At 39.4% G+C, this 13,133-nt stretch overlaps 1 protein-coding gene across 1 annotated transcript in view; it reads left to right on the forward strand.

Annotated features, from left to right (window-relative positions):
• GUCY1A2 (guanylate cyclase 1 soluble subunit alpha 2) overlaps positions 1 to 13,133 on the forward strand; it is a 308,179-nt gene that overhangs the window by 263,029 nt on the left and 32,017 nt on the right. Inside the window, exon 10 of the mRNA XM_059406425.1 lies at positions 870 to 1,024. Within this exon, the coding sequence (XP_059262408.1) occupies positions 870 to 1,024 (155 nt within the window). The remainder of the gene's footprint in view (positions 1 to 869; positions 1,025 to 13,133) is intronic.

The following is a 13,133-nucleotide window of genomic DNA, read 5'->3' on the forward strand; positions in this document are numbered from 1 at the left end:
AACGGACGAATGGATAAGGAAGATGTGGTCCATATACACTATGGAGTATGATGCCTCCATCAGAAAGGATGAATACCCAACTTTTGCAGCAACATGGACGGGACTGGAGGAGATGATGCTGAGTGAAATAAGTCAAGCAGAGAGAGTCAATTATCATATGGTTTCACTTATTTGTGGAGCATAACAAATAGCATGGAGGACATGGGGAGTTAGAGAGGAGAAGGGAGTTGGGGGAAATTGGAAGGGGAGGTGAATCATGAGAGACTATGGACTCTGAAAAACAATCTGAGGGGTTTGAAGTGGCGGGGGTGGTGGGAGGTTGGGGTACCAGGTGGTGGGTATTATAGAGGGCATGGATTGCATGGAGCACTGGGTGTGATGCAAAAATAATGAATACTGTTATGCTGAAAATAAATAAATTTAATTAAAAAATAGATATGGATCCTTCTCTCAGGACAATCTAACATTTAAACAAAATAAACAGAAATATAATTTATAATTGTGCTTAATTCTATGAAGGGAAAAATAGGGTTGTATATAAGAATAACTAGAGGGAGAATATACATTTTTTATATATTACAAAAGACTCTGTACAGAAGAAATGTGATTTGACTTATTACCAGATTTATATAGCAAATTAAACATAATTTTTTCTTGTAGTAAATTAATGTACTCATTGGTTCCACGGTAGTCATGTTCATTGGCACTATAATGATCCAGATATTAGGCTCACAAAAATGGCCAAGGCCCAGTTCCTGTCTTTGAGGAGATCCAAGTTCAGTGGCTTACAAAATTACTTTTCACTAAAAGAACTGCATGCCGAAAGAAAGCATAAATATATTCTTTTTATTTTTCTTTCTTTTTTTTAGATGAGGATAGGCATTCACTCGGGTTCTGTGCTCGCTGGAGTTGTCGGGGTGAGAATGCCACGATATTGCCTGTTTGGAAATAATGTCACTCTGGCAAGCAAATTCGAATCAGGAAGTCACCCTCGGCGCATCAACGTCAGCCCCACCACTTACCAGTAAGTGTTCTCTGACCTCTCCTCCTCCTCCTGTCTTTGGCCTTGGCTTGAGCTAACATCCTGTCATTTGTGAGACCCTGTATTTATTTATACTGTTTTTGATCATGTCATTCTCTAAGGTGATAGGAGTAGGTCCACCCAGTCTGAAAGATAGCAATTGTCACATAAATGTTTATGCGCACCAGGAGAGAGGGCACGAGGAGCCTGACTTGACTGAGAGGTAAACATAGGTTTGTCATTTCCCACAGTTGCCCTTCTTCTGAGGTACACCTGTTTGAATACAGGAGAGCAAGTGTTGGAGATTTCGGCATCACATCCAGAGTCCTCACATTTTCCAAATGTTCCTCAATATTTATAAAAGTCCGGGGAATGAGAGAGAAAAGACATTTTTGTCTGCTTTTATTCTTTGGAATAATTAAGGCAAATAATGAATCTCTAAAGTTAAATATATATTGGGCAAAGAGTTAAACTTCAAACTATCTTAAAGGTCATATTTAACAACTCTACACCCACAGCTGACAGCTGAACACATCTGTATTTTGTACCTGGAAGATGTCCGTTCACCTACTGGTTACTGCACTTCCTAGGTACGGGGACCACGTCTTTTCTAGCTCATCATTATATTCCCAGAACTTGCAGAACATGCGTAACACATATAAGTACTCTTTAAATATTTGTTGAATTAATGAATAAATGCATTGGTAGGATGCACTTTTCTAGATTAAGATGACTATCTCCTGTATGTTAGATTTTGGTTTTATGCTTGGCATTGTTCTGCAAGCTAATTGGTGCCGTGGTTTGGAAACTAAGAAATCATATTGTAAAACTGTTGAGTGGAAATAATGACCATTGATATTTTTTCTTTTTCTATTTTTATTGAAGTATAATTAACATACAATGTGATATTAATTTCAAGCATATAACAAATTACTTTGACAATTCTATACATTACTCAGTGTTCACACGGTAAGTGCAATCATAAGTCATCGTAAAATGTTTTTATAATATTATTGACTATATTTCCTATGCTGTAGTTTTCATCTCCATGACTTATTTTATATTGGGACTCTGTGGTTCTTTATCCTCTTTATTTCACCTACCCTCCCACCTACATCCCTGATGGCACCCGGCAGTTCGTTCTCTGTACTTAAGCATCAGTTTTTTGGTCCCTTTTCTTCGTTTTGGTTTTTAGGTGCCACATACAAATGAAATCCTATGGTATTGGTTGTTCTGTGACTTATTTCATTTAGTGTCATATGTTCTAGTGTCTCCCAATCAGATGGGGGCCTACAGATGTGGGGCAATGATCAGCTGGAAGCTGGGGGCAGGGGAGAGGAAAGAATTCACTGAGGCAGAACAAAGGAGATAGATATTTACTGAATATACCCATAGTGAGTGCTGAGCAGGACAACAGAGGAGGGTTGTCTGCCACAAGGCAGTGGGCTGCTTTTAAAGAGAGAAAGTGAGGAGCTATGGTGGCATATAGAATTCTTCTTTTGATCACTGTGCTTGGTTTTAAGTAACCCATGGGTCAGCTAGGACCTATGGATGTTTTAGGGTTGGTTGGGGGGGGGGTCACCTGATGGGCCTGTCTGTAGTCAGCCAGGTGGTCACTCTGGTCCTTTCTGCATTCCATTGCTAAAACCTGTTTGCCTAAAAGTGGCCTCTGTACTTAGGTCCATTAATGTTGTTGAAAATGGCAAAAGCACATTCTATTTTATGGCCGAATAGTACTCCGTTATAAATATATATGCATATATATGATATATACACACACACACATATATATGCCCCGTATTGATCCATTCATCTGTCGACGAACACTTGGGTCGCTTCCATATTTGGCAATTGTAAATAATGCTTCCATAAGCACAGGGATGCTTGTATCTTTTTGAATTAGTCTTTTTTCTTTTTCTTGGGGTAAAGACTCGAGAGTGGAATTACTGGATCATATGGCATTTCTGTTTTTAACATTTGGAGGAAACTCCACATTATCGTCCACAGTGGGCTGCAGCTGTGTACATTCCTACCAACAGTGACAAGGTTTCCCTTTTCTCCACATCCTTGCCAGCACTTGCTGTTCTCAGCGTTTTGATAGTAGCTGTCTGCCTGGTATAAGGTGATATCTCACCGTGTCTGGGTGTCTTGTTTGGTTTTGGTTGGGGGGACTGTTTGGCATTTCCCTGGTGATGAGTGATGCTGAGCATCTTCCCATGTGTTTGTTGGCCATCCATGTGTCTCTTTGGAAAGTTGGAAAAATGTCTGTTCAGGTCCTCTGCCCATTTTTTAATCAGATTGTTTTTGTGATGCTGAGTTCTATAAGTTCTTTCTAGATTTTGGATTTTAACCCTTTATCAGATAGATCATTTGCAAATATCTTCTCTCATTGGTAGGTTACTCTCTCATTTTGCTTATGGTTCCTTTGCTTTACAAAAACTTTTTATTTTGGTGGGGTCCCAAGTTTATATTTGCTTTTCTTTCCCTTGCCTTAGGAGACATATGTAGAAAAATGTTGCTAAAGCCAATGGCAAAGAGATTACTCTCTGTTTTCCTCTAGGAGTCTTATGGTTTCAGGTGTCTCATTTAGGCCTTTTATCCATTTCGAGATTATTTTTGTGTGTGATATACAAAAGTGGTTCAGTTTTACTCTTTTGCATGTAGCTACACAGTTTCTCAAAAATGTTTTGTGAAAATTCTGTCTTTTTCCCATTGTATATTCTTGCCTCCTCTGTTACTTATTAATCAACCATATACATTTAGGTTTATTTCTGGGTTCTATCCTGTTCCATTGATCTGTGTGTCTTTTTTGGTGCCAGTGCCTTATTGTTTTGGTTATTACAGATTTGTAAGTGCATCTTGAAATCTGAGATGTGTAACCTCCAGCTTTGTTCTTCTTTCTCAAGATTGGTTTGGCCATTCACGGCCTTTTCTGGTTCTTCACAAATTTTATTTGTTCTAGTTGTGGGAAAAATGCTCTAGATGTTTTAAAGGAGATTGCATTTAATCTATATATTGCTTTGGATAATATAGACATTTTAACAATAATAATTCTTCAAATCCATAAGCCTGCTATGATTTTACATTTGTTTTATCTTCCATTTCTTTCAGTAATGTTTTGTAGGTTTCAGAGATTAGAACTTTCACCTGTGTGGCTAAATTTATTCCTAGGTATTTTATCCTTTGGTGCAACTGTAAATTGAATTGTTTCCTTAATTTTTTCTTCTGCTACTTTGTTACTAGCATATAGAGACATGACACGCTTTATATTGATTTTGTGTCCTGCGACTTGACTGGATTCATTTATCATTTCTAATAGTTTTTGGTGGTTTCTTTAGGGTTTTCTGTATATAGTATAGATAGTAACACGTCATCTACAAAGACTGACAGCTTTATTTCTTCCTTAGCAATTTGGAGCTCTTTCGTTTCTTTTTCTAATCTGATTACTATGGCTGGGACTTCCAGCACTACGTTGAATGAAAGTGGCAGGAATGGAACCCTTGTTTTGTTCCTGATCTTAGAGAGAAGGTTCTCAGTTTTTCACCACTGAGTATGATGTTAGTTGTGGGTTGGTTATATACGGCCTTTATTATGTCGAGTTCTGTTCCCTCTGCACCCACATTGTTGAGAGTTCTCATCATGAAAGAATGTTGAAAATATCAAATGCATCTCTTCAGATGACTCTACGGTTTTATCCTGTTGTTAATGTGATGTATCATACTTGACCGACTTGCACCATTACATACCTGGAAAAAATCCCCCTTGATCACCATGAATAATTTTTTGTGTGTTGCTGCATTGGGTGTAATAATCATTTGAGGATTTTTGCATCTATGTTCATCAGATATATTGGCCTGTAGTTGGTTGGTTGGTTGTTTTGCACTTTTTTTTTTTTTAAAGATTTCATTTTTCCAGGGTAAGGGGGGAAAAGAGGGAGGGGCACAAGCAGACTACCTTGAGTGTGAAGCCTGACGTGTGGCTTGATATTAGGACCCTGAGATCATGACTTGAGCCAAAACCAAGAGTCAGACCCTTAACTGACTGGGCCACTGAGGTGAACTGATTTTGTTTAATTTTGTGGTGTCTTCGGTCTGGTTTTGGTATCTCACAATAATGCTGGCCTTGTAGACTGAGTTAGGAAGTTTTCATCACTTTCATTTTTTGGAACAGTTTGTGAAGAATAGGTATTAACTCTTCTTTAAATGTTTAGTGGACTTCACCTGTGAAGCCATGTGGTCTGGAACTTTTTATTTGTTGGGAGTTTGTTGATTACTGATTCAATTTCCTTACTAGTAATTGCTCAGCTCAAATCTTCTATTTCTTCCTGATTCAGTTTTAGAAGACGGTATGTTTCTGGAATTTATCCATTTGACTAAGTCCTCCAGTATGTGAGCATTGAACTTTTCATAATATGTTCTTGTAATACTTTGTATTTCTGTGGCGTCAGCTGCTATTTCTTCTCCTTCATTTATGATGTTATTTGAATCCTCTTTCTTCTTTGATGAATCTGGCTAAAATTTTTTCAGTGTTGTTGATCTTTTTAGAAAACCAACTCTTGGTTTCATTTGATCTTTTACATTGTCCATTTAGTCTCTGTTTTGTTCATTTCTGCACAGATCTTTATTTCTTTCCTTCTTCTAACCTTGGGTTTGTTTGTACTTTTTTTTCCTTTGTAGCTCCTCAGGTGTAAAGTTAGGTTTTTTGAGAATTTCTTGTTTTTTGAGCAGGCCTGTATTGCTGTCAAGTTCCCTACGACTGCTTGTGTTGCATCCCGTTTTGCATCCCATGGTTTCGGACTGCCGTGTTCTCATTTTCATTTGTCCCATGTATTCCTTGATTTTTTTTTTCTTTGGTTTCTTGGTTGACCCACTAATTGTTGAACAGCATGTTGTTTACCCTCTGCATGTTTGTGTTTTTTTCCTGGATTTTTCTTATAATTGATTTCTGGTATCATACTGTTATGATTGGAAAACATACTTTATATGATCTCAATTTTCTTAAATTTACTGAAGCTTATTTTATGGTCTCTCATGTAATCTGTCTTGGAGAGTGTTCCTTATGCACGTATAGAATTTTTATTCCACTGTTTGAGGATGGAATATTCTTTATATATGTCAGGTTCATCTGGTTTGATGTGAGTTTTGAAGCCACTCCTCCCTTTTTGATTTTCTGTGTGGGTAATCGATCCGTTGATGTAAGTGGGGTGTTAAAGCCCCAAGTAGTAGTATATTACTGTCCATTTGTTTCTGTCTGTTAATATTTGCTTTATATATTTTGGTGCTCCTGGGTTGTGTCTGCAGGTATTTACAAACTGTTACCTCCTCTTCATGGGTTGTTCCCTTTATCATGATGTAACGCCCTGCACTGCTTCTTGCTACAGTCTTTGTTTTGAAGTTTATTTTGTCTGATACAAGAAGTGCTACCCTTTGTGCACTTTCATTGCATGGCATATGTTTTTCTATTCCTTCACTTTTTGCCTGCATGTGTTTGTAGGTTTGAATTGAAATTTGTAGGCAGGATGCATATGGGTCTTGTTTTTTAATTCATTTAGTCATCCTCTGTGTTTTAATAGGAACATTTAGATCATTTACATTGAAAATGGTTGATAGGCATGTACTTGTTAATTGTTTTCTGGTTGTTCTTCTGGTTCTTCTATGTTTCTTCTTCTCTTGCTCCTATCCCTTATGGTTTGACGGCTTTGAACAGTGTTATGCTTGAATTTCTATTTTTTGCATCTGTATTATAAGCTTTTGATTTGTGGTTACCATGTGTTCATATCTAACACCTTATGTGTGCAGTGGTCTGTATTTAAAGTTACAGTTCCTTAAGTTCAAACACACTGCAAGGACTGAATTTTTATTCCTCCTCCATGTTTTGTGATTATGATATTATATTTTATGTATTCTTGAATTTTTGTAGATATGATTGATTTCATTACCACTTTTTTTGTTTTAACCTGAATACTGTAAGTGATTGATCTATTTCTACTATATATTTGCTTTTATCAGTGAAATTTTTTCCTTTCATAATTTTGTTCCAGTTATGGCCTTACCTTTATACTTAGAGAATTCTCTTTAACATTTTGTATAAGGCTGGTTTGGTGATGAATCCCTTTAACTTTTAATTGGGAAACACTTTTTCTGTCCTTCTGTTCTAGATGATAGTCTAGCTGGATAGAGTACTTTTGGTGTTTGTGTTTTTGTTTTTTTTGTTTTGTTTTTTGTTTTTAACCTTTAGCACTTTGAATTTATCCTGCCACTTTCTTCTGGTGTGCAGAGTTTCTGTGGATAGCCTTATGGGGTTTCCCTCGCATTTTGATTGTGTGTTTTTGTATTGTAGCTGTAAGATACTTGATCATTGCTTTTGCTGTTTTGTTTGTTATTTGCCATGGTATGGACCTACTGGGTTTATCTTGTTAGGGGTTCTCTGTTTCTTGGACCTGGATGTCTGTTTCCTTCCCCATATTTGGGGAGTTTTCAGCTATTATTTCTTCTAATAAATTTTCTCCCCCACCCCATTTTTTAAAAAGATTTTATTTACTTATTTGTCAGAGAAATAGAGAGAGTACAAGCAGGGGGAATAACAGGCAGAGGGAGAAGCAGGCTGACGGCTGAGCAGGGAGCCCCAGGCAGGACTAGATCTCAGGACCCTGGGATTATGAGCAGAGCCGAAGGCAGATGCTTAACTGACTGAGCCACCCAGGCATGCATCCCTGTTTGCCTGCCTTTCTTTTTCTTCCTTCCTTCCTTTCTTTGTATCTTTCTTCATTTAACAGAGAGAGAGAAATCACAAATAGGCAGAGAGGCAGGCAGACAGAGAGAGGGGAGGAAGCAGGCTCCCTGCAGAGCAGAGAGCCCGACGTGGGGCTCGATCCCAGGACTCTGGGATCATGACCTGAGCCGAAGGCAGAGGCTTTAACCCACTGAGCCACCCAGGCGCCCCCCTATTTTCCCTTCTTTATCTCTTCTCCTTCTGGGATCCCTATAATACTGATGTTATTATACTTGATGTTGCTGAGCTCCTTTAACTTTTTTCATTTATTAATATTTTTTGTGTTTCTTGTTCAGCGTGGTTGCTTTCCATTACCTGGTTTTCCAGATTGCTGATGCACTCTTCTGCTGTTGATTCCATGTAGTCAATTTTTTGATTCCATTAATTGAATTTCTTATTGCTGAGAGGTTATTTTTTTCCATATTTCTGTCTTCCTGTTGACATTCTCATTATTCCATCCACTCTTGTCTCAAATCCAGAGACTATCTTTATGATCACTGCTTGGAATTCAGTATTGTATTAGGCACGTTGCTAATCTCTGTTCCATGTAGTTATTTTACTGTGACTGTTTCTTGTTCTTTCATATGGGACATATTCTTTTATCTCCTTGTTCTGTCTGACTCTTCGTGTTTGTTTCTATGTCTTGGGGAAGTCAGTTATGTCACCTGGTCTTTAAAGTAATGATCTTGTGTAGAAGAGGCCCTGTGGTGTCCTATAGGGATATCCCCTTGGTCACCCAAACTAGGTGCTCAAGGGGTGTCGCCCTTGTGGGCCACATGTCCTTTCCGTTGTGGCTGAGCCACGATTGCCTCTAGCCCAGCCTGCTACAATGACCTGCTCTACCTAGTGTCGGGGCACTGCGCGGTGTTTAGTTTCCCCGCCGTTGAGAGACTCGAGGCTGCTGTGGGCCCATGAGTGGGCAAGTTTCGAAGTCGGGCTGAGTGTCTGCACCCAGGCTTTCTGCCAGAACTGTACATAGTACCAAAGGGCAGGGTTTGCTTCCTGGAAGCCTGAGAGTTCTCATCAGTGTGTGAGCATCTCTGCCACAGCTGCTGGCACCCTGAATGGCGGGGCTTACTGCCTCTGCAGACAGCTGTGAGACCAAGATGCTGGAATACAGAGGTCATCTTACCCCTTCCCCAGAGCAGTGGGAGTGGCCTTGACCCCTGCTGGAGCTATTTACAAAGTGTGGCAGGTCTGCTAAGTTTGGTGGGTTGAATTGTGGTGACCACAAAGGGAATTGGGGGGCTGGGTATGCGACTCTCGCAATGTGGATAGAAAGTGTTGGTTTGGGCTCCTGTAAGTGTCCAGCGACCTAGGCTCGGGGAGGGGAAGAAAAATGACGCCCACCAGCACTTTCCTCCTCGGAGAAATCTCTTTAAGATCCCTGCCCATGCAGAACGTAGCTGGGATTAGTGAATAAGTCTCCTTCTCATAAACCCCAAGTTCTTTTCAAACTGCTGTTTCTCTGTTGTTTCTCAGGGTGAGTCATTCTGCCACCTCCTGAAGTGTGGGGTCCCCATTTGCTCTTGCTCTCCGGGTCATGATACCCCTTCCGTTGGTATTTAGTCTTGCTGGGAGTTGGATTCCCAACTGCATCTCCACCCCTCCTGCCCTGTTCAGTGTGGCCTCTCCTTGAGGATTAACTGTGCAGGGTCTGCTCTGTCAGTCTTCTGGTCATTTCCAGAGTTAGTAGTGCAGATACAGCTGTTACCTCAGTGTGTCCTTGGGTCCGAGTGAGCTCAGGATCCTCCTACCCTTCAGTCTATCCTGAATGTCCCTTGAGTTTTAAAATTATATCTTAAAAAAAAGAAGCAAAGAAATTTGTATATATAGATAGAAGTTGATAATAATGGTGATTTTTTAAAATTTTGATATATCTAGAGAGAAAATTACTCCCAGAGGAAAGATATGTAGATTTCTGAGGTGATGAGAAAGGGAACTGCAGGTTGCTTAAAAACTACCTGTCAGTTAGAGGGTATTTATATAAGGGTTTTGCCTCTTTTAAACTTATTCCACTTTTTTGAACACAATTCTGGGCATAATACAGATGATCTGACAGTTCCCATGTTAACATTTTTCTATTTTAAAAAATGACATGGAAAGAATGAATTAACTATTTGAGGAGTTCATGCCGCCATGAGCTGAGACACGATGGCTGTGGATGGCTTTGTTTACACGTGAGCAGAAAGGAGACCCTCTCTGTGCAAGCCACACAGGCCCCGCGTCCTGCCCCTTCCATACTCCTCAGTGAGGTGCTCAATAAGGTCTTCAGGCCCGAATCATTTCAACCATTGCAGGCACCAGAACATTGTGTGGTGTGTCGTCTGCCTCTGCCCAACCCACAAACAAACCAAACAGAGCCGGGGACAGACAGATTCAGATTTGAAAAGGTATTTTTTTCTGATTGGTCCCCAAGCATGTCATTCCTATTAATACTTTATAAGAATATTTTTACATTTACCTAATTAAAAAGCAAACCTTTTCTTGCTATTTCCCTGCGTTCCCCCCTCCTTCCCTTCTTTCAACAAACGCTTGTTCAGAACCTCCTGTATTCCAAGCAGTGTGACGGGCCCTGCAGTACCAGTGACGAGCGGCATGCGCAGGCTCCCTGCCCTGATGGGCAAGACCAGAGCGTGTATCACCATGGGCGTGATACGTGCACCTCCGCCAGACAGTGAATCACAGTCAAGGGGCGCTGAGTGGAAGTAACCCCAACTAGAGTGTTAGAGCAAGAGGGAGCTGAGATGATGCTGGAAGGTCGTGGGAACAGTTTTCAGCCTAAGAGCAAGAAAAGATACTGAAGACTTTCTTTTTTAAAGCTTTTATTTATTTTTTTTGAGAGGGAGAGCACAAGCGCGGGGGAGGAGTAGAGGGCGAGGCGGACTCCCTGCTGAGCAAGGAGCCCAGCGGGAGACTCAGTCCAGGGCCCTGGAATCATGATGAGCTGAAGACAGAGGCTTAACCGAGTGAGCCCCCAGGTGCCTGGGGACATGGAAATTGGTTCTAATTTGGTTTGTTTGTGGGTTGGGCGGGGGCAGACGACATACAACGACACACAACGCAATGTTCTGGTGCCTGCAATGGTTGAAATGATTCGGGCTTGAAGACCTTATTGAGCACCTCACTGAGGAGTATGGAAGATTGAAGACTGTTAAACAGAGGAGTGACTTGACCAGATTGTGCCTTAAAATTCACCGAGGTTGTGGAAAGGAAGCCAGCTCAGGGCGTGCAGAGGGCCGGCTCTCCACTGACTGAGCGCAGGTGGTCTTATCCCCACTGCGTTGATGGGGCACAGCTTAAGGATACTGCCGAATCCTTTTACTGTTGCTGCTTGTCTTCCCGTGCTTCGGAAGAGCAGTTGGCCTCACTGACCTTTGACTTCCATATAGATCCGGGCACCACTAAAAACAATGCGCCTTGACTCCTGGCCGTGATCTTGCTGTAACTGAGTATCTTCTATTGGTTCAGTCCATGCTGACCTGCACGGCTCGGTTGTGGGTAATTGCTCTGTTCATCGCTGCAGGTACAGAATGTACTTCCCTTTTCCAAGGAACCTGCAAGTTAAACACCAGGATTGAATTCTTGGGGACATTCTCTATAAAGAGGCAGGTTGCACTTTTTTAAAGCAAATGGAAATTTGAAAAATTAAATGGAAAGTCTAGCTCATGAGAGCTTGAAATTTCCAGTTTTCTTTCCTGAATTAAATCCCATAGACTATCCAATATTGTCTGAAATATTAGTATTACCTTCAAATCTTCAGAGAGGTTTATACTGACTTTATTTTTAGTAAGACTATATGATAAACACTGAATAGATTATTTGCACATATGATAACTAAAATAATCTTCTGAATTGTTCATTCCAAATACATTTTGCCTGAAATAGCATTTTTTTAAATCAATGAACTTTTATAATATTTTGAAGCACTAAAAATCAACAGGAGTAATACCCATGATACCAGCGCGGGTTTAATACTATATTTGCCTCAGCCTTTGGAATTCTTACTGCCTTCCATGGTGACAAACACCCTAATAATTTTGGTGTGTTTAAAGGTTACTGTTCTATGCATTAACTTTCTCAAACACAATAGAATTTTATGTATTATAATCTCTATGTGATATCTCACTATAGGAAAATTTCTCTAACATTGGTTATTATTTAAACAAAAATTTGTATGTTTAAGTTCAGTACTATGATGAGACTTGTTCATCATTTTATTATACAACTTTCCATTATATTCTAATATTTTTTGTCTGTTCCTCTGTTGATCAACTTTTGTTTTTTTCCTAATTTTTAACCATTACAAAGTGTGTTCCTATGAATATTATTACTTACATGTAATTACTTAAGTCACTTTACATTTCTTATCAGACAAACTGAGTTTCTTATACAAGAGTTGGAGAAACAACTGGGTATTTGCTCAAAATTTTTTAGACATAAGGAATAAAGTTTTAAAAATTGAAGTTATAGCTTCTATATGATAAGTCTTCATTTTTTAGACTTTTCCCAAATAAGTCATCTTTGTTATAACCAGTAATGGCCAAGGACCATTCCTCCTTCACGTAGAGCAGTTTATTTCTGGGAAAAAAAAAGTTAATGAGTTTCTAGTTTTCCATGTTTGATGTTTTCCCCCTTTTTCTCCAATAAATGTGAAGTTTATACCCATCTTTATTCTCACTCATCCCAGTTTTGCAGTAGTGCACACATAATAAACACCTCTCTTTTCTTTATGTTACTGACCTGTGAAACTATAATAATTGATTATATTCAGGCTAGTGTTAGCAGATTTTGAAATGGCATGAGTTATTAAACAATTGGCCTAAGCAAAAGACTCTATAACTACAGTGATAGGAAATTTTCCTTAACCTTCAAATGATTTTTGCTTTTCTCATTTTACAATTGATCTACTTCTCCTGCTCTTCCGCAGCATGTCCAGTCAGGTCCACTGGCCAGTTTCTGAAATCAGATCTGTTTTGATGTTGACTTGTATAACTTCTTTATTTTGGTTACTAGCCCTGATCAGATAAATCATTCGCAAATACCTTCTCCCACCAAGTATGCTGCCCTTTTTTACTGTGCAAAAGGTTATTTTTGTATAGTTCTGCCACTTTTTGATTTTGTCTTCTTTGCCTGAGGTAACATATCTAGAAAAATGTTAATAAGGTTGACATCAAAGAGATTGCCACCTGTATTTCTTCTGAAAGTTTTATAGGGTTGTGTCCCCCATTTAGATCTTCAGTGAATTTTGAGTGTGTATGGTGTAAGAAAGTGGTCCAGTTTTCCTAGTCCTTTTTATTGAAGAAACTGTCTTTACCCCATTGTATGCATACTTGTCTTG

The sequence above is a fragment of the Mustela nigripes genome, chromosome 1 (genome assembly GCF_022355385.1).
Source record: "Mustela nigripes isolate SB6536 chromosome 1, MUSNIG.SB6536, whole genome shotgun sequence".
Taxonomy (NCBI): domain Eukaryota; kingdom Metazoa; phylum Chordata; class Mammalia; order Carnivora; family Mustelidae; genus Mustela; species Mustela nigripes.